The following is a 16,107-nucleotide window of genomic DNA, read 5'->3' as shown; positions in this document are numbered from 1 at the left end:
AGGTTCACCACACTCAGCACAAACAAACAAGATGCAACATTAAAGCTTTTAAAGCACAGATCAGGAACTGTGCCAACGGGCAGGTCAGCTTTTAGCGCTGCTACGAACGGCGGAGGTTTTTAAATAACAATAACACAGCCTGTAAAATGTACAACTGCTGTGTTTAGCGTAGTCTGTGTTTGTAATCCGTCGCTTAGTCCTGGCACTGTGCCAGCTACAATTGTACTACGAATTTTTACAATGAAGTCAATCGTAACAAATACAGACTGTAAGAGTGTGAAAGTAAATGCTGCCCTGTCCGGGGTGTATTCCTGGCTCATGCCCAACATTTCTGGGTTGTGCCAGACCAGACTAGACCAGAGTACAGATACTTGCAGTCTGATTTACTGCTTCATAAAATTCTTGCTTCCATATCTGGAGCATCCACAAACCCAATTCCAAAATTCAGGAGAAAAAGGTAAAAATGACAATAAAAAGAGACGAATGTAATGTGGCAGCAGCTGCTGAATGAGTTCGGCAGTGAGCCACTTTAGGAGTCGTGTCCTTCTGTGTTGCCATTTTGGCTGGCAGAGGGGGCACAGAGGTGCAGAAGATTGATGTGACAGTCGCTCTTAGTCCATGATCACCTTCACCTTATGAGTGTTAATTCGCTCCAGGTGGAAGTTTTCCTATCACGGTTACTCACTCTCACTCTTGCCAGCTTCTGTGTTGGCAAATCTGTTCTTTTTTGAAATTATGATTTCAAAGCTGCTCGGTCTGGTCCAGTTTTCTTACCTACCTCTATCTGGGAACTCACCTGGGAGTTTTTAGGCTTCATGATGGAACCTGGGAGAGCAGATGTCCCGTTTCAGGAGACGATCCCATCCATAAATCCATGTTATGTTCGGCCAGTGCCTTTTATTTTTGTTTATTGTGTACTGTGTCGTTTGAGTGCATTTCTCATTTTATTTAATTTCATGCTGGTCATGGTGGGTCTAGTTTCCCTTAAATCACTGGGCGCAATGCAGTAAAATACCCCAGACATGATGCCAATCCACCACGGGGCATCGGCCACCCCTCCTTCAGATATAGCCAGTCATGTCTGTATGTAGATGCCCGACCGGCAGATAGCACTGCTGGGCATTTACAGCTTATAAAACGAATTTTTAAATGTACTTTAATTCAGATGGAGTTCTGCTTTCCACTAACGTATATACTATCATATCTACTAATAACAATCTACAGTCTTGAGGTTTAAATAGTATGACTTATAAAGGTAAACTTTAATATCATAAATGAATGTTATTTTTAACTCGGGAGCCTCACTGTTGCACGATATACAGCGGCACCAGCTTTCTGAGTGACTGTACAGAAGGCAAGCGTCGGGCTGCTCAGAGATGAGCGTGGGCTTTCAAATATGCAGTGACTCTACCTTTGAAGCTGTCTGATTTTTACCAAAAACACACCCTAAATAAGAGTCTTATTTGGAGAATTGTTTGAAACTTGCCACCGGTCATCACCGGGCATAATTGGCAGTGCCTGCAACAGACACGTCTCTGTTGGGGGGGATGACCGGACTATGTGAGTGGGGTCTTTAAACGCTGTGCAAGGACTTCCATCACTATCTGATTAGCAGATAGAGAGGCGCCTGTGCAGAGTGCATGAGTGAAAAAGGGTTCTGCTCAGGGCTGTGCGCAGGTCGGAGGAGGCGTGAGCAGCAATATACTGCCTCGACAAAAAGCCTTGACAGCAATCGGGGATCCCCCAGCTGTGGAAGACAAATTGACAACGCTAAACTGGGAGAAAATGCATATTTAAAATAGAAAAACTAGTCTGATTTGAAGCAGATGGAGGTTCATGTGCATTCTCACTCATTGTTTGCTTGTATGCACTACTCACTAATTCCTATAACTCATATTGCTGTGGTTTTCATGGTCACTACAGATAGGCAACGTAACTTCTTGTACATAACAATGTTTTACTTCCTGTGCACTGTTTTGCAGATCGAAAGCAGAAGTCTTCTGTTTCACACCAGTTTACTGGGAATTAAAAACCACACTGATCCAGTTTAGCCAATTTGTTCTTTTGCAGCTACAGTGAGAGTTCTGTTTATTCTCATGCACAAAAAATACTACTTACACTCCCTCTGACCTACACATTCTGATTACGGGCGGAGTTAGTCCTGAGCTTTACCTGCTAACACTAAACACAAGGCATCAGACTGGCAATCCATTGCAGCTCACAACTCACCCATTCAATTACTAAATGACACCCAGTAAAATATAAGAGTAGAAAATTCACCTACTGGGATGTATCTGGAATGCTGTATGTTGGGGGGTGTGTGGCTGAAACAGCCTAGCCATTGGAGGTTCATTTGTCAGGGCGCTCTCTGTGCCAGCCTCATGCCCAAGTGATAAATAAGACGATTGGATCAGGAAGGGCATCCAGTGTAAAACTGTGCCAATTCTGGTTTGCAGACCAGATCCACTGTGGTGACCCCTAAATATGGGAGCAGCCTAAAGAAAACAAACAAAAAATACATCTTACAGACACTGGGTCTGTCTGAAAACCTAATGAGCTGCCCTGCTGCCTACTTCCTACCTGGGCAGCTGCCTAAATAGAGAGGATTCTAATAAGACATCAAACTCATAAGACAGATTATTTAGACGCACTACTTAGACAGAGATTATGGTGATTACATTTTTACTGACAAGCCCAAACTTGCAAATAAATGACACTTTTATACACCTTTACACCTTTACACCTTTATACAAACCAATGAGGAATTTATTTACATTTGCAAATGTAACCGCACTGCATTTTCCTGCCACATTTGTAATTTTTCATATTGTGTTGTGTCGCACTGAATGCTGGGATTGCCTTCACTGCTAAGCAAACATCTGAATTAAGACTTTAGAGCTCCCTAGGTTTTCAGGCAGACCCAGTGACTGATTTCACTACCATGTGGTTCACACACTTTTCTTTTTTATTTTATATGTACAGTATATATAAACTGATCAGCCATAACATCCTTGTTTCTACACTCACTGTCCATTTTATCAGCATCACTTATCATATAGAAGCACTTTGTAGTTCTACAATTACTGACTGTAGTCCATCTGTTTCTCTACATACTTTTTTAACCTCCTTTTACTCTGTTCTTCAATGGTCAGGACCCCCACAGAGCAGGTATTATTTAGGTGGTGGATCATTCTCAGCACTGCAGTGACACTGACATGGTGGTGGTGTGTTAGTGTGTGTTGTGCTGGTATGAGTGGATCAGACACAGCAGCACTGGAGTTTTTAAATACAGTGTCCACTCACTGTCCACTCTATTAGACACTCCTACCTGGTTGGTCCACCTTGTAGATGTAAAGTCACGATTGCTGATCTATTGCTGCTGTTTGAGTTGGTCATCTTCTAGACCTTCATCAGTGGTCACAGGACACTGCCCACAGGGCGCTGTTGACTGGATGTTTTTTTGGTTGGTGGACTATTCTCAGTCCAGCAGTGACAGTGAGGTTCATCAGCGCTGCTGTATGTCTATGTGTAGGATTTTCTTTGCATGCCCTTATGGATTGTTCTCCAAATTGATCGGTAAGTGGCTACGTTGCTACTAGTTGTGACTGTATTTAATTTATTAATTAATGCAGTTTTTTTATTCATTTTTTAGTGGTAACACAATGTCTTTAATTTACTTGCTGGCATGTTTTTGAATATAAAACAGAGTAACTGTACAAACCCAAACCTTAAACATAAAGTAACCAAAAGCAGAAATTAAATCTGGGTCCTTGGAACTGAGAGACACCAACATGTAGCTGTTGAGTCCATGTGCTTCCTATGTCACTATACTGAATTACTGGCATCATATTGTTTTCACATAGGGGGTGAATCAGGGTCAAGTTCTTATTCATTTATCTTTAATTATCACATCATTCTGGTCAGGGTTGTGATAAGTGCTTTCATTCACTCTGTCCCGTCCAGCCATTCTCACCCTCTCACTAATCCCATCTCTCACTCTCTATATCTGGTTCAGACACTGTCGAGGTGTGTGTGTGTGTGTGTGTGTGTGTGTGTGTGTGTGTGTGTGTGTGTGTGTGTGTGTGTGTGTGTGTGTGTGTGTGTGTGTGTGTGTGTGTGTGTGTGTGAAAGCGAGTGTGTGTGAGAGGACGGCAGGAGGGTGAGTTGTGTCTTTTCTTATAGTGCATCCATGGATGTGAGTAGGAAGATTTCTGTGTCTATATGGAGGTTCCTTTGATGAGCAAAGCTTTGATTTCCATTGATTTCCCCTTCTTCACACACACACACACACACGGTTCTGACCTGGATATCAGAAGAACATGCACAAAGCTGGTGATTTTGCTGGCAGATTCAGATACTACAGTGCATGTTGATATGATGTCAAATCACTGGTACTGTCCACTATTAACTGCATATTACTGCTTCCTGTCTATGTTCACATCTTTGAAAGAAAAGAAAGAATGAAATTATGATGAAATACAAAGACAAAAGAAATCAACAGAAAAGGTCAGGACACCCCTTCTAATGACTGAATTCATGTGTTTTAACCACTGGAATTAATAATGTGTAATAAATCAATTATATATAGGAAATTATATGCTTTCAACTTTGTAGCAATAGTTTGGGGAAGCCTTTTACTGTTCCAGCATGACTGCGCTCCTGTGCACAAAGCAAGCTCACAAAGACACAAAGAAAAGCTCAGTTTAAAGAAACTCCTGTAGTGTCCTGTAGTGCACAGAACTTTGACCTCAGTCTCACCGAACAGCTCTGGAATGAACTGGAACATCAACCAACATCATAGCTGCCATACAAATATTCTTTTCTCTTTCTGAATGTGCACGAATTCCCACATAAATATCTTAAAGTCTTGTGAGAAGCCTTCCAAGGAGATTGGCTGTTGCTGTAGCTAAAAAAATCTCATATTGTCAGTGTATTTTAATAGCATTTCTTTTAGAAATGGGACATCCAACAAACTAATGGTCAGGTGTCCAAATGCTTTTGGCCATATAGTGTGTTCTATGAACAAATTGTAATTTAACTCATATTCTATGTAATAATAATAATTGTAGTCAAAAATTACCAACTGACCAGTAAGACCTCTTACCATAGTGGTGTTTACATTTTTTAATCCAAAGCTTCCAGTCCTCTGCATTGGCTGTTAACATCTGTCAGCATGCAGCACTCCAATGCTTGACCACATGGTGCAATTCAGACAGCTCATGCCTTGGTGATACTATTATATTAAGGCTGAAGATTGTCAGGTAAATAATAATAAACATTTAACCTTCATCTATCCAATACAAAATGTAAGCCTGCCAACAGAAATCCCAATAAATCACTTAAAGACAGTCTATAAATAGCTACAGAAAGGACACTTTCATGGACGTCATTTGTGTTATTGATTGGTGAGCCAGCAGCAATGACATATGGATAAATATGTAGGAAGTTCCCACATGGACCAGTCAGGTTGAAAGATTGCAATGACATTCTGGTACGGGCCAGTGGGGCTGGCAGTAAGATATGACAAAGTTAAATGTGTTTCCAGATGAATTTATTTCACCACCTAGTATACTTTATACTTTATACAGCACAGCTAGACTACTTTAAAATGGTTAATGCAGTCACACAAAACATTTCGCTGAAATGTTTTTAAGGAAATAAATCACTAACAACAGCTTAAAAGTCAAAGATTTATAGGTCTAGATTGGAAATAGTGAGCGTGAGCAGAAACCCTTGGTTTCTGGATTGGATCTTTCTTTCTTTTTAACCTCAGGGCCAAAACCTCATTTTAATCCCTAATTAGAACATCTCCCAGTGGTTTAACCGATCGATAGCATTTCATTTCCACCAATCGTATTATTGTACGTTTTTGAACTTCAATTTACTGAAAGCCCACGGCGTTTAACTTGGGTCAGTTCTTCTGATGATATGTTAATTGTATTTTGTAATTAATAATGGTCTTCAGTCCCACCAGGATGCATGCTTCGTGATTGTTGCAGTAAAAAATGCTCGATTTAGCTTCTGTTTGAAATTTAGCCACCCAAACATAGTTTTAAATTACAAATCTATTCAAATCTGAGTGAATGATTTTGAACTTGTTGATTGATGTAAAAGAAGTTACAGCTGAAAATGAACCAGAAACAAGGTGGGGTTTTTTTTCAGTCCTATGTTTCATTCTGTGTGTCACTCAGTTGGGCTGTTTTGTTCATGAATAGGGTTCTAGTTTTTCTTTAAAGTGACACATGGTTTTAAATGGATGTATATATTCAACAATTTCTCCCGGGCATTAACCTGCTCCTTTGATAAACGTATCCTGAATCTATAAGGACGCATTTACATGGGAAGTGGCAAAACCGCAAGCCTCGGCTCAAACCACCGCATTGCTCTACCTTTGGCTTGAGCGGTGTGGTAAAACGTCATCAAAGTGCGAATATGAGACGAATCTGCATGTGTGTGAAATAACCGTCAAATCCAGTCTGAAAACTCCACATGTATCTATCTGTGTTTGGCTGAATTTTCCTCACTGTTTCACTTTTAAACTTGTGTTACAGCTCAAGGTTCTGAGAAATTGTGAAAATCAGCTTTTAGATAGATTAGATAGATAATTTAATACTGCTCATAAGTTCTCTCTAGTAGTGAAACTCCTCGCTCATTGTTTTAATACAATAAGTCACATTAAGCTTTGCTCACATTATGTGTTGTTTGTACAGCCTGCGTCAAATTAAACAGTTTGTCTCATTGGAGGAGCTTTGAAAGGTCAGCAGCAAACTTGGTCAAGGTTCAATCAGGTGAACTTTGAGCACCGTGGTAAGCACAGCTGGCGCAAAAGCAGTTTTGCCGCTTCTCATGTGAATGCACCCTAAAGCTATCTGCTACTATGGAGTTAGTCAGTCTTTGGCAATAATGCAGGGTTTTGACATGGAATCAAGAGGGTTAGGGATCTTGCTCAAGTGCCTAACAGTGGCTGCACGACAGAGCTGGGATTTGAACCCACACCTTCTTTTTGATAGCCCAAAGCTGTTCCCCCAGCTACCTCTCTCACAGTTATGATATGTGGTCATGACTGGAGATCGCTTTGGATAAAAGCATCTGCTAAATGCCATTAAAGTCTTATCACCAGTGTACCTATTTCATACACTATTTATTACAATAATGTGGTGTTTAAGATGCAGCCCATTTCAATCACAACAAAGTGATCTTGCATTTATCAAACAAGAATTTAATCCCAGTAAAATCTGACATTTTTCCAGTTGCTGGGTTTTGTTACAAGATTATGTGTAGCCCCGCAGAACTAGATAATAGTACATGCAGTAATGGGTTAAACTGCTCATCAAAATGCTGCAGGAGGAAAAAAGAGACAAGCCACAAATCCTCTGCAGAATGAGGAAAGTGCGGTGCTTCAGAGGAAAAAGAGCCGGCTTCAGACCATCTGTAAAAGCGTTTGACTAAAATAAAGGACGCTGAATTTAATCTCGTAGATGCTTTGACCCTCCTATTAGTCAGACGAATCTATAGACCTGTCTCTGTCTGAGTGGCTGTATCTTTCTCACTGTGTTTTTCTCAGTGCTTCTCATTCTTTACCTCCATTAAAGCTTATATTTCCTCCTGTGTTTAGCTCTGTGTTGGTGGGAGTCTGTGTTTGTGATTGTTTATGCATTCTTCTGAATATTTCCCACTGAGTTTGTATCTATAAAGTCCCTGCTCCTACATCACTTCTCGGGATTTCAACCTAATGTGTGCTCTGTTTAGTACGTGCTCTGTTCTGTGTGTCCTCACACTGTTAACATTCTCCTAATGCTTGTGCATCTGTGTGATTGAATACAAGTCGACTAGAGGACCAGGTTATGTTCAAGTCATGCTGGTTGAACATGTGCATTAATATGTAGTCAGTCTCACTTAAGAACTGATATAAAGAGAGATATGACTCTATTTTCTTGGGTATTACGCACTTCTGAAAGGTACTTGGAACTTGACTGCATGGATTTAGCCACAAGAGTAATAATGAGCTTGGTTACACTCCAGTTCATTCCAAAGTAAAATAAAAGTATCTTGTAATGGCAGACAAGATAAGATAATATTCCTTTATTGATCCCCACTGATTAGAGTGTTATCACAGCAGTGAGTAAATACATATCATGATATAGTAAATAAAATAGGTAGAATTAAAATAAAAACAAGGACTATATAAGGGCAATTATTATTCTACAGTAGAAGGACAAATCCTAACTATATAATACCAGCAAGAAGATTGCAAAAGTGGCACCTCATCCACTAGTGATGTGTGTTAATCGGTGATTTAGTGCCAGATGTGGTAGCAGTAGGAATACTGCACCAGGTGGGTTCATACAGAGATCCGTATCGCGCATAGAGAGTCATTATCAGTGCAGGTGCCATTGACCAGCAATATATGGAGTCCCTTCAGCCTTCCCTCCCCCCGACAAGCTAGTTATGTCCGTGTGGATGCCCGATAGTAGAGCTGAGATTCGAACTTGCTACCAGAGCACCCCTAGCGTGTTTCACCGCTGTGTTCACAGAACGCTCCAAAGCATTGCTAATGTTCATCAAAACATGTTTGTTCCCACAGATCCCTGATGCACCGCACACAACATCATGTTTGTTCCTCTCTTTCTTTCTTCTCTCAGCACACGGCAGTCACATCAGCAGATTTTTTTCTTTCTGTTATGTTTATTCTTTATCCAGCTGTATTTATAGTTAGCTTATAATGCAGGCATTGACAGGGTATGTTTATAATAACATATGATCATGTGTACGTAAGTAATCTGTCCCTACCCTCACCCGCTTCATTCAGCATCTCTTTATATCCTAAAGCATATAGAGAGAAACGGGGTTGACAGAGAGAGGACATTAAAGGAAAGGATTGAAAGGGTTAAGAAAGGCATCAAGAAATAAAGATAAACTAATGGATCTATAGAAAGACGTAGAAAAGGACAGAAATACAAAAATCAAAGAAGATAGGACAAAAAAAACTAAGATAGAGAGAGACAGAAGGATGCAAAAAAGACAAAGAAGAGAGAGATGGAAAAACAGAAAGAAAACAGAAAGAAGTGCTCAGTGTTGCTGCTGTTGGGCCCTTGAGCAAGGCCCTTAACCCTCAATTGCTCTGACTGTATACTGTCACGGTACTGTAAGTCGCTTTGGATAAAAGCGTCTGCTAAATGCCGAAAATGTACATGTAATCTAAAATGTGCCAACCGAACGCCCCAGGTAGATCTCATGAATCAAAATGCAAAAAGTAACCAGACACAATTTTGCAGACCAGTCAAGTTCTCAAAACTTCATCATGAACTCAAAAGCTGCTTAAATAACTTAATACACTAAGTTTCTGAACTCCTCGGGTTAAAACTCGGTGTTGCCACCAGTCATCTGGCGGGCATAATTGGCAGTGCCTGCAGCAGATACTAATTGGCCACCGTATCTGCAGGGTGGGGGCCGGACTATGTGTGGGTGGGTGGGTCTTCACACGCTGTGTAAGGACCCTGATTGGTGGAAGAGACGCCTGTGCAGAGTGCAGGGGCGAGAAGAGGACAGGACAAAATCGTGGCATTTATCCAATGACCGGTGAGTTTCAAAGCAATGAAAAAAACCCTTCCATGCAGCCCCATAGAAGTGAATAGATGCTCAGCTTCTACCGGCAAATGCATTGACGATACGGGAATGTATGAGAAGTTCGAGTCACTCGATTTGTGATAAGTAGCTCTGAACGAACTCGTCTTCGAGATGAACGTGTTCTAACGCGTTTGTAGTCAATGAAATGTTAACACAACTGTACATATTTGACCATTTAATTTTTTACATTTTAGGGGAAGCTGAGCTTCCCTTGCAGTCTTAGAGAAATCGCCACTGCCTCGGATGCAATCTGGTATCTCTCAGCAGCGGAAGACAAAACTGAGTGAGCTAAATCAGGAGGAAAATGGGGAGAAAATGCTTAAAAAAACAATAAACAATAATAATTCTAATACACACACAACACATGTATGCAAATTATTCAAACTTTTTCTCAAGTTTGAATGTTATAGAAGGTTATAGAACTTTAGTTAGTCAAAGAAAATCAGACAGAGCTTTACAACTGGTCTCTCAAACAGCATGAAGTTATGAAGTCACGATGCACAGCACAGAGTGGTTAACCTGACTTAATGCTAAGAGTACTACTAAAGTCAAGCAGATTACAGTACAGCTAATAAAGGGCAGCTGTAGTCTAGTGGTTAAGGTCCTGGACGAGTAATCAGAAGGTTGCTGGTTGCCACTGTTGGGCACTTGAACAATGAAAAGCAGCTGCTAAATGCAGAAAATGTAAATCTGATGAGACTGAGTGGATGAATTGGATGTTAATGCAGAAGCCAAACCACTGCTGCATATCTTCAGTCTACAATTCACAGAAGCTCTGATGTAAAATTATCCTTTATCACTTTGTCAGGTTAATGGTGTGTCCGGTTTTCCTGGAATCACTGGACGCAATGCAGTAACACACACTGGACAGCTCCCCCCTTCCCCTCCAGACGTAGTCAATCAAGCCAGTATGTAAATGTCTGACTGGTTATTAGCACCTGTATTGGGATATAACAGACACTGGAATGGAATTGCTGCCAGAATAAAGGAAGTAAGATGAAGAAAGAAGGACACTGAAATAGAGAAAAAAAGACACATCACTATAAATTAGATAAAGGCTTTGAGAACAGGTTGAAATATTGAGAGAGGTAAAAAATCTCAGGAGAAAAAAGGGAACAGAATGAGGGAGCCACAGATGGGACATTTGACGATGGGAAATTTGACAAGATATGAGTATGATACAAATATTTGATGCAAAAAATAGGATTACAGAGCGTGACAAAAAGACAATAACAGTAAAATGGTAGAGAATAAGAAGGAGAAACCCGAACCAGAGAGAGAAAACAGAGACTAAATGTGAGTAAAAGAGAGAAAGCTGATGCAATGACACATCGTTCTATTAGTAGCTGTTAGAATCTTCACCAGCAGGTGTGAATTGAGATTCATCAAGTCTGTCTAACAATCACACGAGTCCACACCTCCACATATGGAGTTTCTCCACCTCCCTTTATTCCCTTTCTCTTCCTTACGCTTTAATATATCTGTGTTTTCTTTACTGCTCCTGCATTGCAGCTTTACTCTTATCGATACAAGTTAAAATCAAAAGGATCCATTTTTCACATTTATATGTTGGACACCACTAGTGTCTAATTAGGTGTATTGTTTGGTCCTCTTCTGTTTTCCCTTTGTTGTGATTCTTTTGGTGATGTAAAATCTTCGCAAGGCTTCTCTTATAACAGTTACACTAATGGCCATGAATCCGTTTTCTATTTTTAAAAGTTAACTTTTGGGGGCTGATTCTGATTATATATATTGGCGGTCAAACTGTTACAAAGGCTTATATGTGGCTTTCTATGGCAGTCCTGGAATTTCATAAAAGAAAACACAAACTAAATTAGCTGTAATTTATTTTGAGTATCTAAAAAAGGACACGGCTGAAACTCTTATAACTGACTTATAATATACACCGATCAGCCATAACATTAAAACCACCTCCTTGTTTCTACACTCACTGTCCATTTTATCAGCTCCACCTACCATATAGAAGCACTTTGTAGTTCTACAATTACTGACTGTAGTCCATCTGTTTCTCTACATACTTTGTTAGCCCCCTTTCACCCTGTTCTTCAATGATCAGGACCCCCACAGGACCACCACAGAGCAGGTATTATTTGGGTGGTGGATCATTCTCAGCACTGCAGTGACACTGACATGGTGGTGGTGTGTTAGTGTGTGTTGTGCTGGTATGAGTGAATAAGACACAGCAGCGCTGCTGGAGTTTTTAAACATCTCACTGTCACTGCTGGACTGAGAATAGTCCACCAACCAAAAATATCCAGCCAACAGTGTCCTGTGACCACTGATGAAGGTCTAGAAGATGACCAACTCAAACAGCAGCAATAGATGAGCGATCGTCTCTGACTTTACATCTACAAGGTGGACCAACTAGGTAGGAGTGTCTAATAGAGTGGACAGTGCGTGGACACGGTATTTAAAATTAACTCCAGCAGTGCTGCTGTGTCTGATCCACTTATACCAGCACAACACACACTAACACACCACCACCATGTCAGTGTCACTGCAGTGCTGAGAATCATCCACCACCTAAATAATACCTACTCTGTGGTGGTCCTGTGGGGGTCCTGACCACTGATGGACAGATGAACTACAGTCAGTAATTGTAGAACTACAAAGTGCTTCTATATGGTAAGTGAAGCTGATAAAATGGACAGTGAGTGTAGAAACAAGGAAGTGGTTTTAATGTTATGGCTGATCGGTGTATATATATATATATGACAAATTAAGGTGTTCTAATTGACTGTTTACTGATTCATCCACGCACAAGCAGAACCCCTACCTCACATACTGGTATAACAAGGAGGAAAAGGGAAAAGGGACGTCACATTGCTGCTGGGGCCATCTGCTCACCCAGAGCTTTTCCATATTGAGGCCCAAAACATCACAACACCAACGCCGCAAAGAAAATTTGAACCTGGATCTCAGTGGTTGTGGGTTAGCGTATTAGACCACTGTGCCACCCCTGTGCCCCAGTCTATAATGTCACAGTGGTAATTTGTTGGGTTGTGACTGTGAAAGCCAGAGCATATGATTTATAATAAACTATCCATTCACGTCTTGTGCTCAGGAGTATAGATGCATTATCATTCTGAAAGAAGTACATCAGGATAAATTATTTTATTGTATTGATCAAGTAATCAGACGGCATAACTTGTATCGACTTGCCAGCTAAATGCCTCCCTGTGGCATCAGCCGTCCTCATGATTCTTGGTTTTCTTTTTTTTTCTTTTTAATTCCCTCCTTTTGTAACTTGTCTTGTAGCGTGATGTAGGTCTTTAGGGTCAGGTTTGAATATTTATGCTCCATAAAGTATCTCAGAATGTCTTTTCTGTGTAGCAATCACTGATCACATATTGAACTAATCTCAGTTTTTAGTTTCATTATAGCTTCTGCCAGCATGCCAATTTTCAGTCTGATTAGAACGGTGCAGGCACGTCAGACTGTTTAATGATGATGATCATGGAATTACCCGTCATTGTTCCCAGCACAGACCTAAGCAGCTCAGACTATCCAGATAAAAATGATCGAAGTTCTGAGCTCATAATAAAACTAATCATTCAAAACCTAGAAAATTTAAACACAGTGTCTTCTGCAGTTAATAGTATGCTGGAAAATGCCTGTGATGGTGTTTGACATTGAACTGATGAATCAGGTATAACCTGTAATACCACATATCAGAATCAGTAGCGATACTGCTGTAGTACTTTATCATGTTTAGCGTGCCTTGGGAGGTTAATGAATAAGCTAGCATAGCCACCATTTGTCATGACTGTGAATGCTTACATTTTATTTCTCCCACCCACTGGCTGGATCCCCACCGCTACCAGTTTGGAAGGCTTAACACATGTTGTATGGATATCACCCATGAGCCAGCAGTACACTGATAGGACCACACTGTCTTAAATTCCACTGTGTCTTATTTCTCTGTTATAGACTTTCAAAAAAGGACTGAAAAACATCAATAAAGTGTGTTAAGCCATAAGAAAACAGAATGTTAGGGTGAATGGTAAGGTAGGTCGGATAGAAGCATGGCAGGGAATTGTGAGGATGGTATTGAGACATACATTTGCAGAGCAGCTAAATGATCCTAATGCCTAGTTCACACTACACGATTTTTGCCCTGATTTTCGCTCGCCGACTGGTCGGCACTTGCCGGCTAGGGAGCAACTTGGCGTTTGCTCGGCGATCGAAACTCGGCTCTCAATCGCTATGTGTGAACTACTCAATGACTCGATACAAGCGGAGATATCTAGCTTGTCAAATATCTGGATCTGAGTTGCACGACAGGCAATGAGTGCTATGTCGAACAGCCAATGAGATTTATTTAACCCTTGTATTATGTTACGGGTCAATTTGACCCATTTCAATTTTTGAGTTGACCAAAGTGCAGGTTATCCTTACTTTTTTTCCAAGATATTTTATGAGTTTTTCTCATCTAGGGTCATGAACTGCTGTGTAAAATCTGGACACTTTGATGTGTCGTGGAGTGTCTGCACAGAGTTTGTATACAAAGATGATGTTGTGGGTCATTTTGACCCAGACAAAAACAAGCTGTTTAAATCCAAAATAAACATGTCTCTTTGATATTTTTTATTTTGACTGCCTCTGAATAGCCATTCAGAACCAGGTGTGTGTGTGTGTGTGTGTGGAAGAGGGACTTAATCTCCTCTGTCATTGTCACTGTTTCCATGCCCTTTCTTTGAGAAATACACCAAAATGAGCTCCAAACAATTTACAGCTGAAGAAGTTTTATCGCAGCTTATGAACTGGGATAGTGATGTAGAGGAAGAGATTTCAGAGTCGGAGGATCCTTCAGAGCCAGAGGACAATGCTATTGATGATCCAGATTGTCAATTTTCCCACAATGAGGAAGATTCAGAGGACGAGTCTGCCGGTGTCCCTTCATCAGATGAAAACCAAGACACGCAACAATCGTCATCCACAGAGGGGACATGGACATCTAAAGATGGTAAAATAAAATGGTCAACATCACCACACCAAAGCCGAGGCAGATTGTCATCTTCTAATGTCATCAAAATGACGCCTGGTCCGACAAGATTTGCTGTCACAAGAATTGATGATATTGAATCAGCATTTCAGCTCTTCATATCCCCACCCATAGAAAAGATAATCCTTGACATGACCAACTTGGAGGGGAGGCGTGTCTTTCAAGAAAAATGGAAGCCACTGGATCCAACTGACTTGCATGCTTACATTGGAATTCTGGTATTAGCTGGAGTATACAGGTCAAAGGGTGAAGCAACTGCAAGTTTATGGAATGAAGAGAATGGAAGGCCAATATTCCGAGCAACAATGTCTTTGGAGATGTTTCACATGATCTCTCGTGTGATCCGATTTGACAATCGTGACACCAGAGCTGGTCGTCGCGAGAGAGACAAACTTGCAGCGATCAGAGATGTTTGGGATAAATGGGTCGAAATCCTGCCTTTATTGTATAATCCTGGCCCCCATGTTACTGTGGATGAGCGCCTCGTACCATTCAGAGGACGCTGTCCTTTCCGACAGTATATGCCAAACAAGCCTGCGAAAAATGGCATTAAAATATGGGCAGCCTGTGATGCAAAATCCAGTTATGCATGGAACCTGCAAGTATATACTGGAAAGTCACCTGGAGGAGCACCTGAAAAGAATCAGGGAATGTGTGTGGTATTGGAGATGACTGAAGGGCTGCAAGGTCATAACATCACATGTGACAACTTCTTTACATCCTACCGTCTTGGAGATGAACTTCAGGAAAGAAAGCTGACTATGTTGGGAACAGTCAGAAAAAATAAGCCAGAACTTCCCAGTGAGATTCTGAAGATGCAAGGAAGACCTCTGCATTCCTCAAAATTTGTTTTCACAGAGAAAACAACACTTGTTTCTTACTGCCCAAAGAGAAACAAGAATGTTCTTGTGATGAGCACAATGCACAAAGATGCATCTCTGAGCACGAGAGAGGACATGAAGCCACAAATGATCCTGGATTACAACTCCACCAAAGGAGGAGTTGACAATCTTGACAAAGTCATAGCAACATATAGCTGCCAGCGCAAGACTGCCCGTTGGCCCTTGGTGGTTTTCTACAACATTGTGGACGTGTCTGCTTACAATGCCTATGTGCTGTGGATTGAGATCAACCAGCAGTGGAATGCCAGCAAACTGTACCGACGTCGACTTTTCCTGGAAGAACTAGGCAAAGCACTCGTCACTCCCAAGATCCAGAACCGGGCCAGGCCAGCTCGATCCCCAGCAGCTGCAGCTGTCATCGCAAAAGTCCAGGGCAGGGCATCTGACCAACCAACAATGGATCCTTTGGATATAGGTGCAAAGAAACGCAAAAGATGTCAAGTCTGTCCCTCCCGAGATGACAGTAAAACAAGTACCTGCTGTGTGAGGTGTAAGAAATACATCTGCAGAAAGCACACAGTCACATTCTGTCCATCATGTGGGGAACACTGA

At 41.1% G+C, this 16,107-nt stretch overlaps 1 protein-coding gene across 1 annotated transcript; it reads left to right on the top strand.

The window, feature by feature from the left end:
* Positions 1-14,361: 14,361 nt before the first annotated feature.
* Positions 14,362-16,107, top strand: LOC134332876 (piggyBac transposable element-derived protein 4-like). Its single transcript, XM_063014708.1, has one exon. The coding sequence runs from the start codon at positions 14,362-14,364 to the stop codon at positions 16,105-16,107; it is 1,746 nt and encodes a 581-aa protein (XP_062870778.1).

Source organism: Trichomycterus rosablanca, chromosome 18 (genome assembly GCF_030014385.1).
Source record: "Trichomycterus rosablanca isolate fTriRos1 chromosome 18, fTriRos1.hap1, whole genome shotgun sequence".
NCBI classification, from domain to species: Eukaryota; Metazoa; Chordata; class Actinopteri; order Siluriformes; family Trichomycteridae; genus Trichomycterus; species Trichomycterus rosablanca.
The sequence above is the reverse complement of the archived record's forward strand: the minus strand, read 5'-3'. Positions and strand labels throughout refer to the sequence as shown.